We start from the raw sequence: 15,736 nt of genomic DNA, 5'->3' as shown, positions 1-15,736 counted from the left end.
ATTGAGCAGAACTCCTGCAGGAAAGCTGAGAGTCTGAATGGGCTGATATTTCCTCTCCATATTGCTTTTCCCCTGCATAATCTGTTGTGAAGCTAACCCGGGTGTCATCTCCCTCTCTCTTTCTCCTCTCTCCCTCTCTCTTTCTCCTCTCTCCCTCTCTCTTTCTCTCTTAAGACATGAACTACTGAAATTGCCAAGAGAAGAACAATCTTTGGAAAGCTTGTGGGAAGAGCTTGGTCTCCACCCCCTCCCCCCCTCCCCACACCCCTCCCACTAGAAGAACGCTTCGCATTCACGATGCCGGCGTGGCCGTGGATGTTTGTGGTCTCTCTGCTCTCGGGGGGCGCGGTGGCGTTCCCCACGACCCCGACGGAGGCGACGTCAGGAACGCGCGTCTTCCGCGTGAAGGACACGCACCTGACGCACCTGACGGTTCACCACAGGAGCGGCCAGGTGTTCGTGGGCGCCGTGAACCGCATTTACAAGCTGTCGGCCAACCTGACGGAGCTGCGCTCACACCTGACCGGCCCCATGGAGGACAACAGCAAGTGCTACCCGCCGCCCAGCGTGCGGGCCTGCGCGCACAAGCTCGAAGCCACCGACAACGTCAACAAGCTCCTGCTGGTCGACTACGCCGGCAACCGGCTGGTGGCGTGCGGAAGCATCTGGCAGGGCGTGTGCCAATTCCTCCGCCTGGACGACCTCTTCAAGCTCGGCGAGCCACACCTACGCAAGGAGCACTACCTGTCGGGCGCGCGAGAGCCAGACGGCATGGCCGGCGTGGTGGTGGGCGGAGACGACGAGGGCCCCGCCCCCGCCACCCTCCGTCGCCGCCGGAGACCCCAAGAAACGCAAGAAAGGCGACAGCCGTCTGTTCATCGGTGCGGCCATCGACGGGAAGTCGGAGTATTTCCCCACGCTGTCCAGCCGCAAGCTGGTGGAGGATGAAGAGAGCGTGAGCATGTTCAGCCTGGTCTTCCAGGACGGGTTCATCTCGTCTCAGATCAAGATCCCCTCGGACACGCTGTCGCTGTACCCGGCGTTCGATGTTTACTACGTCTATGGCTTCTCCAGCGGCACGTACGTCTATTTCCTCACGCTGCAGCTGGACACGCAGCTCACGCAGATGGACACCACCGGCGAGAAGTTCTTCACCTCCAAGATCGTGCGCATGTGTGCCAACGACACGGAGTTCTACTCGTACGTGGAGTTTCCGCTGGGCTGCACCAAGGACGGCGTGGAGTACCGCCTGGTCCAGGCCGCCTACAAGCAGCGTCCGGGCTGGCTGCTGGCCCAGGCGCTCAACCTGACGGAGGACGAGGACGTCCTGTTCGTCGTCTTCTCGCAGGGTCAGAAGAACCGGGCCAACCCGCCCCGCGAGACGGTGCTGTGCATCTTCACCTTGCAACAGATCAACCTCGCCATGCACAAGAGAATCAAGTCCTGTTACCGTGGCGAGGGGACGCTGTCACTGCCGTGGTTACTCAACAGGGAAATACCCTGCTTCCAGACGGTGAGTATGCTGCTTCCTCTTGTCAGTTGGCTCTGGGCATTGCCCTTGAACACTGACCTGAAGTCAGTTTTGTGTTGCGTCTTACAGGGTTAAATTGGTACTGAAGCTGATCCCAGGTCTGTACAGAAGGACAGCTTATAGGAGAAGAATAAACAACGTGGTTTCAGTTTCACCCCGATTCTGTTTAATCAATAATCTGATCAATAGCTTGCTTACCATGTTTGTTTATTTTTCTGAAAGGTCAATTTGCAAATGTCATGTAAAGTGTTCAGTGACCTTATTAGAATCTAATGTAGCTTCATCAGTGTGTGTGTGTGTGTGTGTGTGTGTGTGTGTGTGTGTATGTGTGTGTGTGTGTGTGTGTGTGTGTGTGTGTGTGTGTGTGTGTGTGTGTGTGTGTGTGTGAGAGAGAGGTAGAGAGAGAGAGACAGTCAGGCTGATTAATATGATTACATGTGATAATTTAATGTAACGTATCTGAGATTAAACATTCATGGAAGGTAAGCAGGTGGAATCTCTGTGCTTCGCTGAAGAGAGCGGTGTCTGAAGTGCTCTGAATATGACCTCAGGAAAAAGAGGATGTGTTTGGGGAAGTGATTCTCCTCTGAGTACACGGTACATTGTTACTGATGAGGATGACATAGCTCATTGACGTTGAGTTATTTGCCTTGATGCTTAACTCCGATCTCCTTTTGAAAATGTACTGTATATGTATCATTTTAAACATGATTCAGGTTAAGCATATATGAAGACAAGATATACAATACAAACTCAAAATGTAGCTTCGGTTATATTTGCAAAACTTACTGTTTTGTATGAGCTAGTCTGCATTACAAGATTCCTTTTTTGTAATCTGTGATGCTTAGAAAATAATTACTTAATTATTTAATATTTATTGTTGTTGTTGTTGTTGGTATTATTTCTTTTCCTTCTTGACACTTTATCCCAGACTGCGTTGTGGGGGATAAGTTACCCTGATGGGTGTTGGCTGAGGTGTCTATGAAAGCTGTAATGACCCCAGCATTTCTCCCTGGGAAAGCAGAAAAACCACCAACACAAAGCCAGGCCGCAGAACTAGGACATGGGAACTGGTTTTTGGAGAGGAGGCTTTATTGTGGGCAGAGACAATGATTTGTCTAGCTGCGTAATGGCGTTGAGAATAATGGTACAACACCTCTCAGGCCAGTCTGAGCAGATGGAGGGGGGGGGGGGGGGGGGGGGGGGGGGGGGCAGGATGACCTGATTCGTCTGTGGCCGAGTGACTGGGCTTGTGTTTATTAGCTAGCTCCAGGGTAGCTGGGACTGATGCAGGGGGGTGCTAGCTGTCGGAGGGGCTTTATTAACCTGGGCTCATGCGCCGTAGCAGGGCCGCACCCTGTGACAGGGGCGTGCGTGCTAGCCTCACGCTTCTGTCTCATTTACGGCATTTATCCTTCAACCTGCTGAAACGAGACCACTGACTCCAACCATACCCCGCCCCAGAAACGGGCTCACACACACACACACACACACACACACACACGACCCGCCCTGCAGTCACCAGGATGGTCGCTGGAAAACAAAGAAGGTAGTGCAGGATACCAGGGTACCAGGGTACCAGGGCTGATTGAGTCATCCATGTCAAGGCCACGCCCCTCTATTCCACCTCAGAGATACGGCAAAATAATCTGCATACAGCCCAAAATCTGCATACAGCCCCAGGTCTACGTACGTGGACTCACAGGCCACATAAAGGCAGACAGCATTACAGGAAAATGTGCTGTGTCACCTTCAGGCATGAACATTACAGACCACCATTAGCGTGTGAGTTACAGGCTGAGTTATATCAGCCCTGGGGAGACACGGTCGAAACACCCATGGCCAGGGCTTTAAATCAGATGCCTTGGGGTAGAGCGTTGGCAGGGTATTAGTGCGGTGGATGTTGAAGTCATCTGGAGGGTGAGTCTGACCTCCATGTGAGCGGTGCTGAGGAGAGGCTTTTACCCAGGTGGGGAGGGGCCGAGCTGGAGAGATGGGGTGAGTGAGGGAGGGGCCGTGAGATACTGAGACAGACGGTGGGGTTGAAGGGAAGTCTTGTGGGGGATGATGATGTCATCGAGCCAGGCTTGTTGGAGGGGCGGGGGGAGGAGGGGTACAAGTTGGTCAATGACATCACCAGCGGCCTAGCCTAGCAGACATGCACTAAACACGATTGATTTTTGGAACTTGGGGTTTTCGCCGCTCATCCACCCCCGGCTGACCGTTGGTTCGTGGCCCCATCGGTGCGTGACAGGGCAGGGTTGGCGATTTGGGGGCTGGCCGTAGACTCTATCCAGGATGTTTTCAAAGTGGCGAGCTCCTCGTGCTCAGACACATAGCCGGATGATGTCATGTCTGCTCGGTAAGGGTGCGTCAGTGGCGGTGTAATCCCACTGCCGTCACCTTTGACCTCCCCCTGCTGAGGGGGTTCGCTCCACTCCTCCTCTGTTTCCTGTCCCACATACCAACCAGCACTTCTCTTTGGCAGACGAGGCCAGTGTGTAATCCTCAGGTCAGATTAGCGCTAACCTGTCCTGGGACACTAAACAAAAGCAATGACTTCATTCTCAAACCTCCGAATGTTTCACCATGACCTTTGAACTTGGAAATCACGTCGATCCCACTGGTGTCGTGCCTTCCTCACCCTCCTTGTCCTTCTCCTTCTCGTCCCGCAGCCCAAGCCGGTCGCCGACAATTTCTGCGGCCAGGTGCTGAACCACCCACTGGGGGGTCTGCACGTCATCGAGGGCACTCCGCTGTATGAGGAACGGACGGACGGCATGGCTGCCGTCGCTGCCTACGCGTACGAAGATTACTCGGTGGTGTTTGTGGGCACACGGACAGGATACCTCAAAAAGGTAAGAGCGCCCCCTGCGTGTCCCCACCGCCCAATCCCCCAAGACTTCACATGCGTGGAGCGGCTAAGAAGCGCGTGCAGGTGGGTGTTGGACGCGTGGTATCGCCGAGGTTAGCCCGAGACAGTGTCGGGTACGGCGTGAGGCCGTAGGTGAAATTCGCCGGAATGAAACACATTCGATTGCTACCTGTTCCTTGGCTCAGCGTGTGGTCATTGGACAGGACTGTACTAGCGTTTGTGGAGTTTGGAAAGCTGATCCTTGGAGAAATGTGGGTGTGTGAACACTGTCACAGCTGGCTCTGTGAGGTGGTGTTAGCTGAGGTGGTGCAAGCCAGAATGTGCCGATGAAGCGATAGTGGTGAGGGGGGGTTAATCCTGTCGTACCACTGCACATGTGTTCGCCTGTAAGGAGATACACCTCAGACCGTAGAAAGCATTCGCCCCTTCATTCCAGGACACACAGATGCACACACACACACACACACACACACACACACACACATACGCACACGCATACACACCCGGCAAGCACCCATAAAAACCCACAACCTTATGACTAGCCATATCAGAGAGCAGAGAACAGCTGGAAACAGTCAGAAGAATAATACGGTCAATTCTGAGTTTATGAAAATATCTCACAAGCTGCAAACAGCGTTTCTTTTGCCGTTTTGTCGTGCTACTGACAGCGTCTCTCGAGTAACTCGTCTGCTCGGAGTTGCGGTGGAGCTAAGGGAGCAGCCAGCAAACCAGTGAAGATGGAGGGTGGGGGCACGACAATAGTGGTGGTGTTGGATGGGGGCACGACAATAGTGGTGGTGTTGGGTGGGGGCACGACAATAGTGGTGGTGTTGGGTGGGGGCACGACAATAGTGGTGGTGTTGGATGGGGGTGGAGTGTCTGGCTGGAGGTTTTTTTCAGAGTAATAAATGGTTCAGCCTGTGCATATGATAACCTTTGACACAATCATGGGGGTCTGTGTGTGTGTGGGAGAGCAGAGGGGGTAGAAACCCAATTGGCATTAAAACTTAACTTTCTTCAGCCAACAAACCCCCCCAGATCCCGTATTAGATCATCTATGTAAAATGATGCATTTCTGCTGGAGTAAGGTTACAGTTCATTGATAGAATCGCACATTAAAGAAATTAAATTCGATAAATTCACCATGAGACACAAGATGCAGAAGAAACGGAGAAGCTGACACGGCTGTTTCCGCCTCAGACGTAATAATCCAAATGAAGTTTGAGTTGGGATTGGGCAGCCAGGGTCTGTGCAGCTGGGCTCTGTGTGGCTGGGGTGGTCTGAGCCTGGAGCTCCATAGCCAGACGTTCTGTTGTGTTTTCCGGGGGCATAATTCACAGGGCGTTTGTGTGTTTATCACACACCTCTGGTGTGAGGGGTGCACGCAGGGGGAGAGCTCCTCGCTCTTCGAGATACGCCGTCTGGAAGCACTCGGTTTTGCGCCCGGCTCTGTACCACTAAGAACACACTCCGTGCGCAACTCGCCGTGTGGTCCAGGCTGTTTTAGGGCAGGTGGTGGTGGTGGGAATCCAACATTATGCTTTATCACAGTTTTTGACTCGGTAATAAGCTAATTATAATGGGCCGCAATTAACTCGTGCTAGCTAAGAGTACGGGCACTGAATTCAAATCAAGTAGTTCTCGCTGCAAAAAACGAAGGGTGAACTAAACACAATTAATCACTATAACCGCAGTGGCAGCGAAGGCGCCCCGGTCATTACAAGGCCAGTGCTGCAGCGTGCGTGGGAGGCGGGCCTATCTTCCGCCCAATCGGACAGCCGCGTGCCGGAGCTGGGCGTGCACCTGGAACCCCGATCGGCTCCGTGCCTCAGCGTGGGTGCGGCCTAGGGCGAGGTCATTAATAAGCACCAGGGGCTGCGGCGAATGAGGGTAATGATTTTCGTCTTGGCATCTGCAATCAATGAACACGTTGGAATGCTGCGTTTCCATTGGCTGCGTGCCCCCGCCAGTAGCCCGACGTGGTTAGACTTAACCAAAAGCAGGGCAGGCAACACTCCTTCCTCAAATGTAAACAAATGTCTCAGATAATAGTCAAAGGAGAATTGTGTGAAAACACCAGCGCTCCTGCAGGTTGTGAGGCGCGGGGCTGAGTGGCTGGCAGTGTGGGGCGGCTTGAGCTGGTCTACCTGCTCGGCGGCAGGCTGGGGCACTTCAGAGCGGCGGGGGTAATTGCTCCATATCTCCTCTTGCCATGATGTGTTTGTTTTGGCAGCAGAAGAGAGAGCGCGGGCCGCTTTTCTCGAGCCATACGGAAATCACCCATGATCCCTTAGTGCTTCCTGTCTCTGTAGGCCGGTGCTAGTTAACAGGAACACAGAGGAAAGAGGGAGAGGGAGAGGGAGAAAGAAAGAGAGATAGCCTGAGAGAGAGGGGGGAGAGAGAAAACAAGAAAGAGCATGTGCTATTGTACTGTGACCGGTCACATCATTTTTTAGATGTTATCAGGTGCTTGTGTGTGTGTGTCTCTGTTTTGAGTTATGTGCTCTATGTGTGTGTTTGAGTGTAGGTGTAAGTCTGAGCAGGATGCTCTGTGTGTGTTAGACTGTATGTTTAAGAATGACTTATGTGCTCTATGTGTGTGTTTGATGTGTAGGTTTCAGATTGAGTTGTGTGCTATATGTGTGTTTTTGAGTGTAGGTTTCAGATTGAGTTGTGTGCTATATGTGTGTGTTTGAGTGTAGGTTTCAGATTGAGTTATGTGCTATATGTGTGTGTTTGATGTGTAGGTTTCAGTTTGAGTTATGTGTTATATGTGTGTGTTTGAGTGCAGGTTTCATATTGAGTTATGTTATATGTGTGTGTTTGAGTGTAGGTTTCAGATTGAGTTATGTGCTATATGTGTGTGTTTGATGTGTAAGTTTCAGATTTACTTATGTGTTATATGAGTGTGTTTGATGTGTAGGTTTCAGATTGAGTTATGTGCTATATATGTGTGTTCGAGTGTGGGTTTAAGGCTGATTTATGTTCCAAATGTGTGTGTTTGAGTGTAGGTTTAAGACTGAGTTATGTTTTATATGTGTGTGTTTGAGTGTAGGTTTCAGATTGAGTTGTATGCTATATGTGTGTTTGAGTGTAGGTTTCAGACTGAGTTATGTTTTATATGTGTGTGTTTGAGTGTAGGTTTCAGATTGAGTTGTGTGCTATGTGTGTGTTTGAGTGTAGGATTCAGATTGAGTTGTGTGCTATGTGTGTGTTTGAGTGTAGGATTCAGATTGAGTTGTGTGCTATGTGTGTGTGTTTGAGTGTAGGATTCAGACTGAGTTGTGTGCTTTGTGCTGTAGTTTTATCCTTCTGATCATATCATAAAGTTGATATTTTTCTTGTTTGGGAAGACGGTGTGTGGTCAACATTCATGCAGAGCAAATTCTGTTCCACCCATTTTCCGCATTCATTTCAGATAGCGCTGATCTCGGTTTCATCTGCACGGGGGCAGCACCATCTCACATCTCGCACACGTCTGCGCCCTGGGTCCAGACTGCGCGCACGTGTCTGTGCCATAAGTCCAGTGTGCCATCAGCCCTGCCATCGCCCTCATGCACTCGCGTCTGATGGCCGCTAATGACTGCAGCTAAACCAGCGAAACCCAAGGCGTGTAAATCCAAGGAGGGGCCGTCACATTGGCTGGAGCTCCTAAGCCTGGCCCTGGCCCCGCCCTCACACAAGTGGGCCCTTACTGGAGGGCCGCCAGCATCTGTCAGCAGAGCAGACACAGGTGGGAACGAGAGAAATTCACAACGGCGTGCATGAGACCACCTGCTGCCCCCTTACACCTCTGTCTTTCGGGGGCAGTGTGATGCCGCTTGTCTTTGGGAAACCCCCCCCAAACCCAAATACCCCCTCCTCCTTGTGGCAGGGCCGTTTTTGCCGAATGTAAAGCCAAACGAAAATAAATAAGAGTCGCGCTCCGCCAGCCGCACCTGCGGTGCCCGGCGTGCAGACGTGCTGTACTCAGCGCAGCCGCACTACCCTCACACTGATCTCACCGCTGGGAAATCACCCCGGGGTTGTTGGGGGTGAGCGGCTAAGGAATGCCCCAGCAGCAGCAGTGGACGAATGTGTGTGCGCAGGTGTGTGTGTGTGTGTGTGTGTGTGTGTGTGTGTGTGTGTGTGTGTGTGTGTGTACATGCGTGTGTGCGTGTGCACATTCCGGTTTCATATGTCTCTATATCACAGTGGCATGCAGACCAAAGGACGTGTGTGGGTACACTAGAATTCTTAATAAGGTCTTTTTATATAGCTCTAATGTATAGTCTGTTTAGCAGCTAAAAGAGTCTCAAGGTGGTTACAGTATATCACCAGCTTTAAGCAGTTATATTGAGTCGACCTCCGAACTGTATCGGCCTTCCTCTCCTTTCCGAAAGCCACCACGTTTTTTTAAAAGAGAGGCATATCCCATTACACATGACAGCATTATCGTGTTTATGTTTCATAAAGATAAACACTCCAGCCCATGATTTCTCTATGTGCTGACAAGCCGTAGTGGTGAATTTATTAAAAAAACAACTGCACCAGCACGTGATTGAACGGATCAGATTAGATCTCATTTCAAACAACTTTCCATTTGTTATGGAAACGACCTAACGACCTGCTCCGCCTCTAGGTTGATTATTGGTTTGACCGCAGTGCTGTTGCCAGCAGGTTTGTGCATACGGACTTAGGCAGTGGTTAAAGCTCAGTGGATCTCTAGTTGTATAAAAGTGCGACTGCTGCACTTGCTGGAATCGCGTCTGTATTTGGAGCTGTGTCTGTGTCTGGAGCTGTGTCTGTATCTGGAGCTGTGTCTGGAGCTGTGTCTGTGTCTGGAATTGTGTCTATATATGGAGCTGTGTCTGTGTCTGAAATTGTGTCTGTGTCTGGATCCATGTCTGTGTCTGGATCCATGTCTGTGTCTGGATTCATGTCTGTGTCTGGAATTGTGTCTATATCTGGAGCTGTGTCTGTGTCTGGAATCGTCTGTGTCTGGAATCGTGTCTGTGTCTGGAATTGTGTCTATATCTGGAGCTGCGTCTGTGTCTGGAATCGTGTCAGTGTCTGGAATTGTGTATATATCTGGAGCTATGTCTGTGTCTGGAATTGTGTCTATATCTGGAGCTGTGTCTGTGTCTGGAATTGTGTCAGTGTCTGGAATTGTGTATATATCTGGAGCTATGTCTGTGTCTGGAATCGTGTCTGTGTCTGGAATTGTGTCTATATCTAGAGCTGTGTCTGTGTCTGGATCCACAAGTGTGTCTATCATGGATTTCATCAGGGATGCACTGAAAGGAATTTTATTGTCTTGTTTCAGCATCATTTTCTTTTCTGTCCCCTCCGGGTATCCGTCCGTGACAGATCACACCACTCTCCCCATTCTGTCCCTACACATACCCTGGAGTGGGGAGGGTGGAGATGTTTTGGGAGGGATGGAGGTGGTAGAGCAGCCAGCAGATCAGACCAGATCTCCACTGCCCATGTAGATCTCCACTGCCCATGTTCCTGCCGATTTTGACCCTGTTCAGATCGACACCTGATTGGATGGCAAATAGAGCTAATTTGCTGGTATAAATCAGAAAGAAGGGCGGAGTGTGGCCATGGCGACGGCCCACAGGGCTGATTTATGAGCTGCTTCGGCCCTTTGCCGTGTTTGATTGGTGCTAAATCCGTTTGCCGTAAATCGCCTGTCACGGTACAAGCCAGAGAGGTGCGTAGCATGTGTGTGTGTGTATGTGTGTGTGTGTGTGTGTGTGTGTGTGTGTGTGTGTACATTTGTGTGTGTGAATGTGTGTTCCACATGTTACATGGAGAAGTCAGGAAGGAATTCCTCCCCCCTCTCCCAATCCGCCCCACTTCCTGTAACAAAGCTCCTACCACATCCAGAAGTCATGATTAAGTATCAGTCACTGCTTCACTTATATTGAGACCTCACATTTCCTGCATGTGGTTAGATGCAGTTCAACAATTTTGACAAATTTGTCTATTTGTTGTCAGAGTACGTATAATTTGGCCCAGTGTTGGCAAAACCCTTATATCTTGAGTAACGGGCATTGATCACCTTCATATCACAACCACCTGAATTCATTTGTTAGGGTGTTGGTTTGCTGTCTGCATTAAATTGCAGCCTTTCACAGTCTCACATTGTAAAGAACAGTATTAAGAAGCAATATATTGTTTGGCCCTGTGACTGTGATTCTGAGCAGTGGCAGTTCTGTATTTGGCCACTGATTTCTACCTTTGAAGCAGACTTGTGTGTGTGTGTGTGTGTGTGTGTATGTGTGTGTGTGTGTGTGTGTGTGTGTGTGTGTTGGGTCTCCTTTCTCCAGTGGATCGCTGATTTGCAGTGACAGCTAGATCAGAGTGGGTGGGTGTGGGATCAGACTGGCTAACCTCTCCTGTATAATTCTGCATACGCTGTTTGAGCTTTAAACTGTAGCTCTGTGGCCTCATCGATCTCCAACCTTTCGCCTTGTTAAAAATGTCATTGAAATGTCATTGGATTTAATAGAAACTCTTTCCCTTTTTGACATTTCAGGCCTTTCTGCCACTAGAGACCAATAAAGCTTATTAAAGCTCTTAAACAGGCACACGTCTGCCATTGAGGGCTTTGTGGACCCTGATGCCACTGGCTGTGATATTCAGCCGCTGCCGAAGGTCTTGATTAGTCTGTGTGAAAGATGAAGGTGGCAGATAAACTCTGTGGATCTCCGAGAGCAGGCCGGACTCCTCCCGGCGAGACACGTCAGAGGAGATGAGGAGTTCGGAATCCCAAGGTTGGCATCCACTAAAATGGCACCTTTTTGATCCCTGGAGGGTCTGCTCAGCAGGAATCACGCTGGTCTACTGTTTCTGAGCTGGTCTGGCTCCAGCTCCACCCTCTTAGGAAAGATTTATGCCTTCCTCAAAGACGTATCTGGAAAACATCGCAGTCGCCTCCATGTTACACTTGTCTTAGGTGGATTACGTTCCATCTATGTGTGTGTCTGCCGCGAACCCTAAATCCTCTTTTCTTTGATCTGTTAGTCATGCCTGTGGAGCACAGAAGGCCGCAGCATGGGCGCTAAGCCACGCCTGGCATGTGGGAGCCGTGCCCGGCCCCGCCACGACGCCAGTGGCCAGTGTGTGCTGGTGAAGGTGGAGGGCGGAGCAAGGTCCAGGAGGGCGGAGCAAGGTCCAGGAGGGTGGGGCGAGGTACAGGCGTGGGAGGGCCCCAGCCACCCGCCACACCCTGCCAGCACAGTCAGTGAGCACCCTGATGATAGATGAATGCTGGGGAGGTGTCCATGACAGAGGGGGTGTGGTCACAGGGGACGTGTCCATGGCAGAGGGGGCGTGGTCAGATGGGAGGTGTCCATGACAGAGGGGGCGTGGTCAGAGAGTAGCTGTGCAAGCTGTGGCTCAGTGTCTGTAAAAAGAAAGAACAGATAATCATAATGTCATAATGCCTCACAGAGGGGAGATACGCAGAGGGGAGAGAGCAGAGAGGAGAGGAGAGAGGAGAGGGGAGGCAGACAACAGCTGCCTGCCTGTGCTTAGGTCACTCCGTTTGGGTTCAAATGAATCACTTCAGCTCCTCGCACTGCTAATCACAGGTGGAAGCTAATGAGCAGCAGTGCTCACAGCTGTCCCGTAGTGTGAGGAGGAGGAAGAGGAGGAGGAGGAGGAGGCCCGGTGGGACAGCAGGATGTGCCACCGCCGCTCTGATCTGTGCCCTGTGTCATGAGTGAATGGCAGGTTGGGTAACTTCGTTAAAGTCAGAACGAAGGCGTTCAATGTGGAGAGGGCAGCTGTCCAGCACCAGGCTGCTCGTCCCGACCCCGTGACCCCGCCGGTCTGGTGTGGTGAGTGTGCTGGGTTCCGCCCTGCCGCCCGCTATCACGTCTCTCACGCTCCTTTCCACGTTTGAATGCCGGTTTTCCCGCCATCCCCCCTCTCAGATTTGACAGGAAATAATGTTTCTTTCCTGTTATTTTTCTTTCACTCTCCCTGGCCGCCAGCGGTGGCCCAGGTTGCTTCACGCACCTTATCGTTCAGATCTCATCCCACAGTTTCTCCAATTTCTGCATGGACTCACCTCTGTGCGTGAGCTGACCTCAGAAAATGAGGCGGTCCACGGTGTGAAGATTGCACCTGCCCCAGCCCCTCTGCCCCCGCACCAGCCTGTGCCTGGCCTCCGGGTGGCTTTAACGCATAATAAACTCCACATTCATTCGTCACAGGGAGGGGACGTGCGTTTTGGCCAGAGCGTACCGTGAGAGAGAGGCAGGCCACGGGAGGACGAGCACTGAGGATGCTTCAGCTCGCAAAAGGAGCGGGCGAGCGCGAGAGAGACGAGAGAGAGACGAGAGAGATGTGAGAGATGCGAGACGGGGCCTCGATCAATGGACGCTCTGTCTCGGCAAATTGCTAAATTGTGGGGATCTCCGCGAAATCCTCCCACCAGCCATGCCACTGTCACATGTCCCAATTAGGGATCCGTTATTATCCCTAATTGATTATTATTCGAGGTCCTCACAAAGGACAGCTATGTGTCCACACTTCCTGGAATAAAATACCACCCCCCCAAACCACCACCACCTGCTCCGCCTGAGGGCACCACATCCGTCCATCATCTCTGCTTCAGTGTGTGCAGGGTCTGCGTGTTCAGTGTGTACGGGGTTTGTGTGTTCATCGTGTGCGGGGTCTGCGTGTTCAGTGTGTACGGGGTTTGTGTGTTCATCGTGTGCGGGGTCTGCGTGTTCAGTGTGTACGGGGTTTGTGTGTTCATCGTGTGCGGGGTCTGCGTGTTCAGTGTGTACGGGGTTTGTGTGTTCAGTGTGTACGGGGTTTGTGTGTTCAGTGTGTACGGGGTTTGTGTGTTCAGTATGTGCAGGGTCTGCGTGTTCAGTGTGTACGGGGTCTGCGTGTTCAGTGTGTGTGGGGTCTGCGTGTTCAGTGTGTGTGGGGTCTGCGTGTTCAGTGTGTGCAGGGTCTGCGTGTTCAGTGTGTACGGGGTTTGCGTGTTCAGTGTGTGCAGGGTCTGCGTGTTCAGTGTGTACGGGGTTTGTGTGTTCAGTATGTGCAGGGTCTGCGTGTTCAGTGTGTACGGGGTTTGTGTGTTCAGTGTGTGTGGGGTCTACGTGTTCAGTGTGTACGGGGTTTGTGTGTTCAGTGTGTGTGGGGTCTGCGTGTTCAGTGTGTGCAGGGTCTGCGTGTTCATCGTGTGCGGGGTCTACGTGTTCAGTGTGTACGGGGTTTGTGTGTTCAGTGTGTGTGGGGTCTGCGTGTTCAGTGTGTACGGGGTCTGCGTGTTCAGTGTATACGGGGTTTGTGTGTTCAGTGTGTGCAGGGTCTGCGTGTTCATCGTGTGCGGGGTCTACGTGTTCAGTGTGTACGGGGTTTGTGTGTTCAGTGTGTACAGGGTCTGCGTGTTCAGTGTGTACGGGGTTTGTGTGTTCAGTTTGTGCAGGGTCTGCGTGTTCAGTGTGTGCGGGGTCTGCGTGTTCAGTGTGTACGGGGTCTGCGTGTTCAGTGTGTGCAGGGTCTGCGTGTTCAGTGTGTGCGGGGTCTGCGTGTTCAGTGTGTGTGGGGTCTGCGTGTTCAGTGTGTGTGGGATCTGCGTGTTCAGTGTGTGCAGGGTCTGCGTGTTCAGTGTGTGCGGGGTTTGCGTGTTCAGTGTGTGCGGGGTCTACGTGTTCAGTGTGTGCGGGATCTACGTGTTCAGTGTGTGCGGGGTCTGCGTGTTCAGTGTCTGTGGGATCTGCGTGTTCAGTGTGTGCAGGGTCTGCGTGTTCAGTGTGTGCGGGGTTTGCGTGTTCAGTGTGTGCAGGGTCTGCGTGTTCAGTGTGTGCGGGGTTTGCGTGTTCAGTGTGTGCGGGGTCTACGTGTTCAGTGTGTGCGGGGTCTACGTGTTCAGCGTGTGTGGGGTCTACGTGTTCAGCGTGTGTGGGGTCTGCGTGTGTTCGGGACACAGGCAGACGTTGCATTCGGGATGTGAAATAAATGCTCATCCAGGACAAAGTTGGTCAGATCTGTGCTGAGCTGATGTTGTTTGTTTAATGTGATTGGTTTGTTTCTGGTTTAAGAGATGAGAGAGATCACCTCAAACCTGCTCTGTCACCTCAGACATGCTATCTAAATGTTATGTAAAGGTTGATATAAACGTTAGCGCTGAAGTTGTGCTGAACTTCTGAACTTTTCCTGAACTGCTTACACACACGCTTCACATACCACACACATACCACACACACACACGCTTCACATACCACACACACACACACACACACACACACACACACACACACACACACACACAGCGTTGAACACGGCAGTGACGCTCTAAACTTAACAGAAACAAACAACCAACCAATCAAGAAAAGCCCCAAAGACTCCACTGCGTTTCACATCCCGCCGCTTTGACAGTGCGCATGCGGGACTCCTCTTGTGACGGCTGCTGCGGGATCTGGGCGTGCGGGATCGAGACTTGGCCGCTCACGCGCTCTCCGCCTCGCCGTGTTGACGGGAGCCTCTTCGGCTGTCAGGCAATGCCAGTAAGGCTGGTCGGTCTGCTGCCAGTGTTTAGATATGGATATGGTTTGTCCAAGGTAATTAGCTTTGGCTAACTCAGGGGATCAAGTCAGAGGCAGTAAAATAACTGGAAGAGACAGATGGCGGAAAGCCTTGTCTCTCTGCTCCATCCTCCGCCCAGCTCTGCCCCACCCGTTTGACGACAGCCACCATCAGTTGCATATCAAACCGCCCTGATGCAGATTACCCATTAGAGTATGCAAAAGAAGAGTGTCTGTCAGAACCAGCAGTGACCGGCACAGAACGGCGCTCTGTGTGGGGTTTTATGGGTTTTGTTTGCGACGCAGAACCCCCCCCCCCCCCACCACCTCCACCACCATCAACCCCCCCCCCCCCCCACCCCAACCACCACCACACGAGCGTAAGATGCACTCACACCTTTCTCCCCGTTTTCAATACATATTAATGAAACTTGTGAAATTGGTTTGCTGGTAATATTCCATTCTCTTTCCTTTCTGTGGGATTTTCTGCCTTGAAATGCATTGGCCACAGTTGCCGCCAGAGCAAAGCAAACCAGATTTGAAGGAACCAGCAAAACGAGGCCATGCTTCCGATTTCCTGTTCCTTAGCAAACTGTCTAATGCCGTATGATGGGCGGTGCTGTAGGAGGGGGGTGGAGAAGGGGAGGACCAGGGGGGTGGAGACGGGGAGGAACAGGGGGGTGGAGACGGGGAGGACCAGGGGGATGGAGACAGGGAGGACCAGGGGGATGGAGACGGGGAGGACCAGGGGGATGGAGACGGGGAGGACCAGGGGGGTGGAGACGGGGAGGA

General features: G+C 51.9%; 1 protein-coding gene across 1 annotated transcript in view; it reads left to right on the top strand.

Annotated features, from left to right (window-relative positions):
- The first annotated feature begins 214 nt into the window (after positions 1-214).
- LOC143506320 (plexin A3-like) overlaps positions 215-15,736 on the top strand; it is a 55,041-nt gene continuing 39,519 nt past the window's right edge. Inside the window, exons 1-3 of the mRNA XM_076996293.1 lie at positions 215-805; positions 840-1,513; positions 4,207-4,389. Coding sequence (XP_076852408.1) covers positions 298-805; positions 840-1,513; positions 4,207-4,389 — 1,365 coding nt within the window. The 5' untranslated portion in view covers positions 215-297. The remainder of the gene's footprint in view (positions 806-839; positions 1,514-4,206; positions 4,390-15,736) is intronic.

This window comes from Brachyhypopomus gauderio, unplaced genomic scaffold, assembly GCF_052324685.1.
Source record: "Brachyhypopomus gauderio isolate BG-103 unplaced genomic scaffold, BGAUD_0.2 sc454, whole genome shotgun sequence".
Classification (NCBI taxonomy): Eukaryota; Metazoa; Chordata; class Actinopteri; order Gymnotiformes; family Hypopomidae; genus Brachyhypopomus; species Brachyhypopomus gauderio.
Note: the sequence above shows the minus strand (reverse complement) of the source record. Positions and strands in the feature narration are given on the sequence as shown.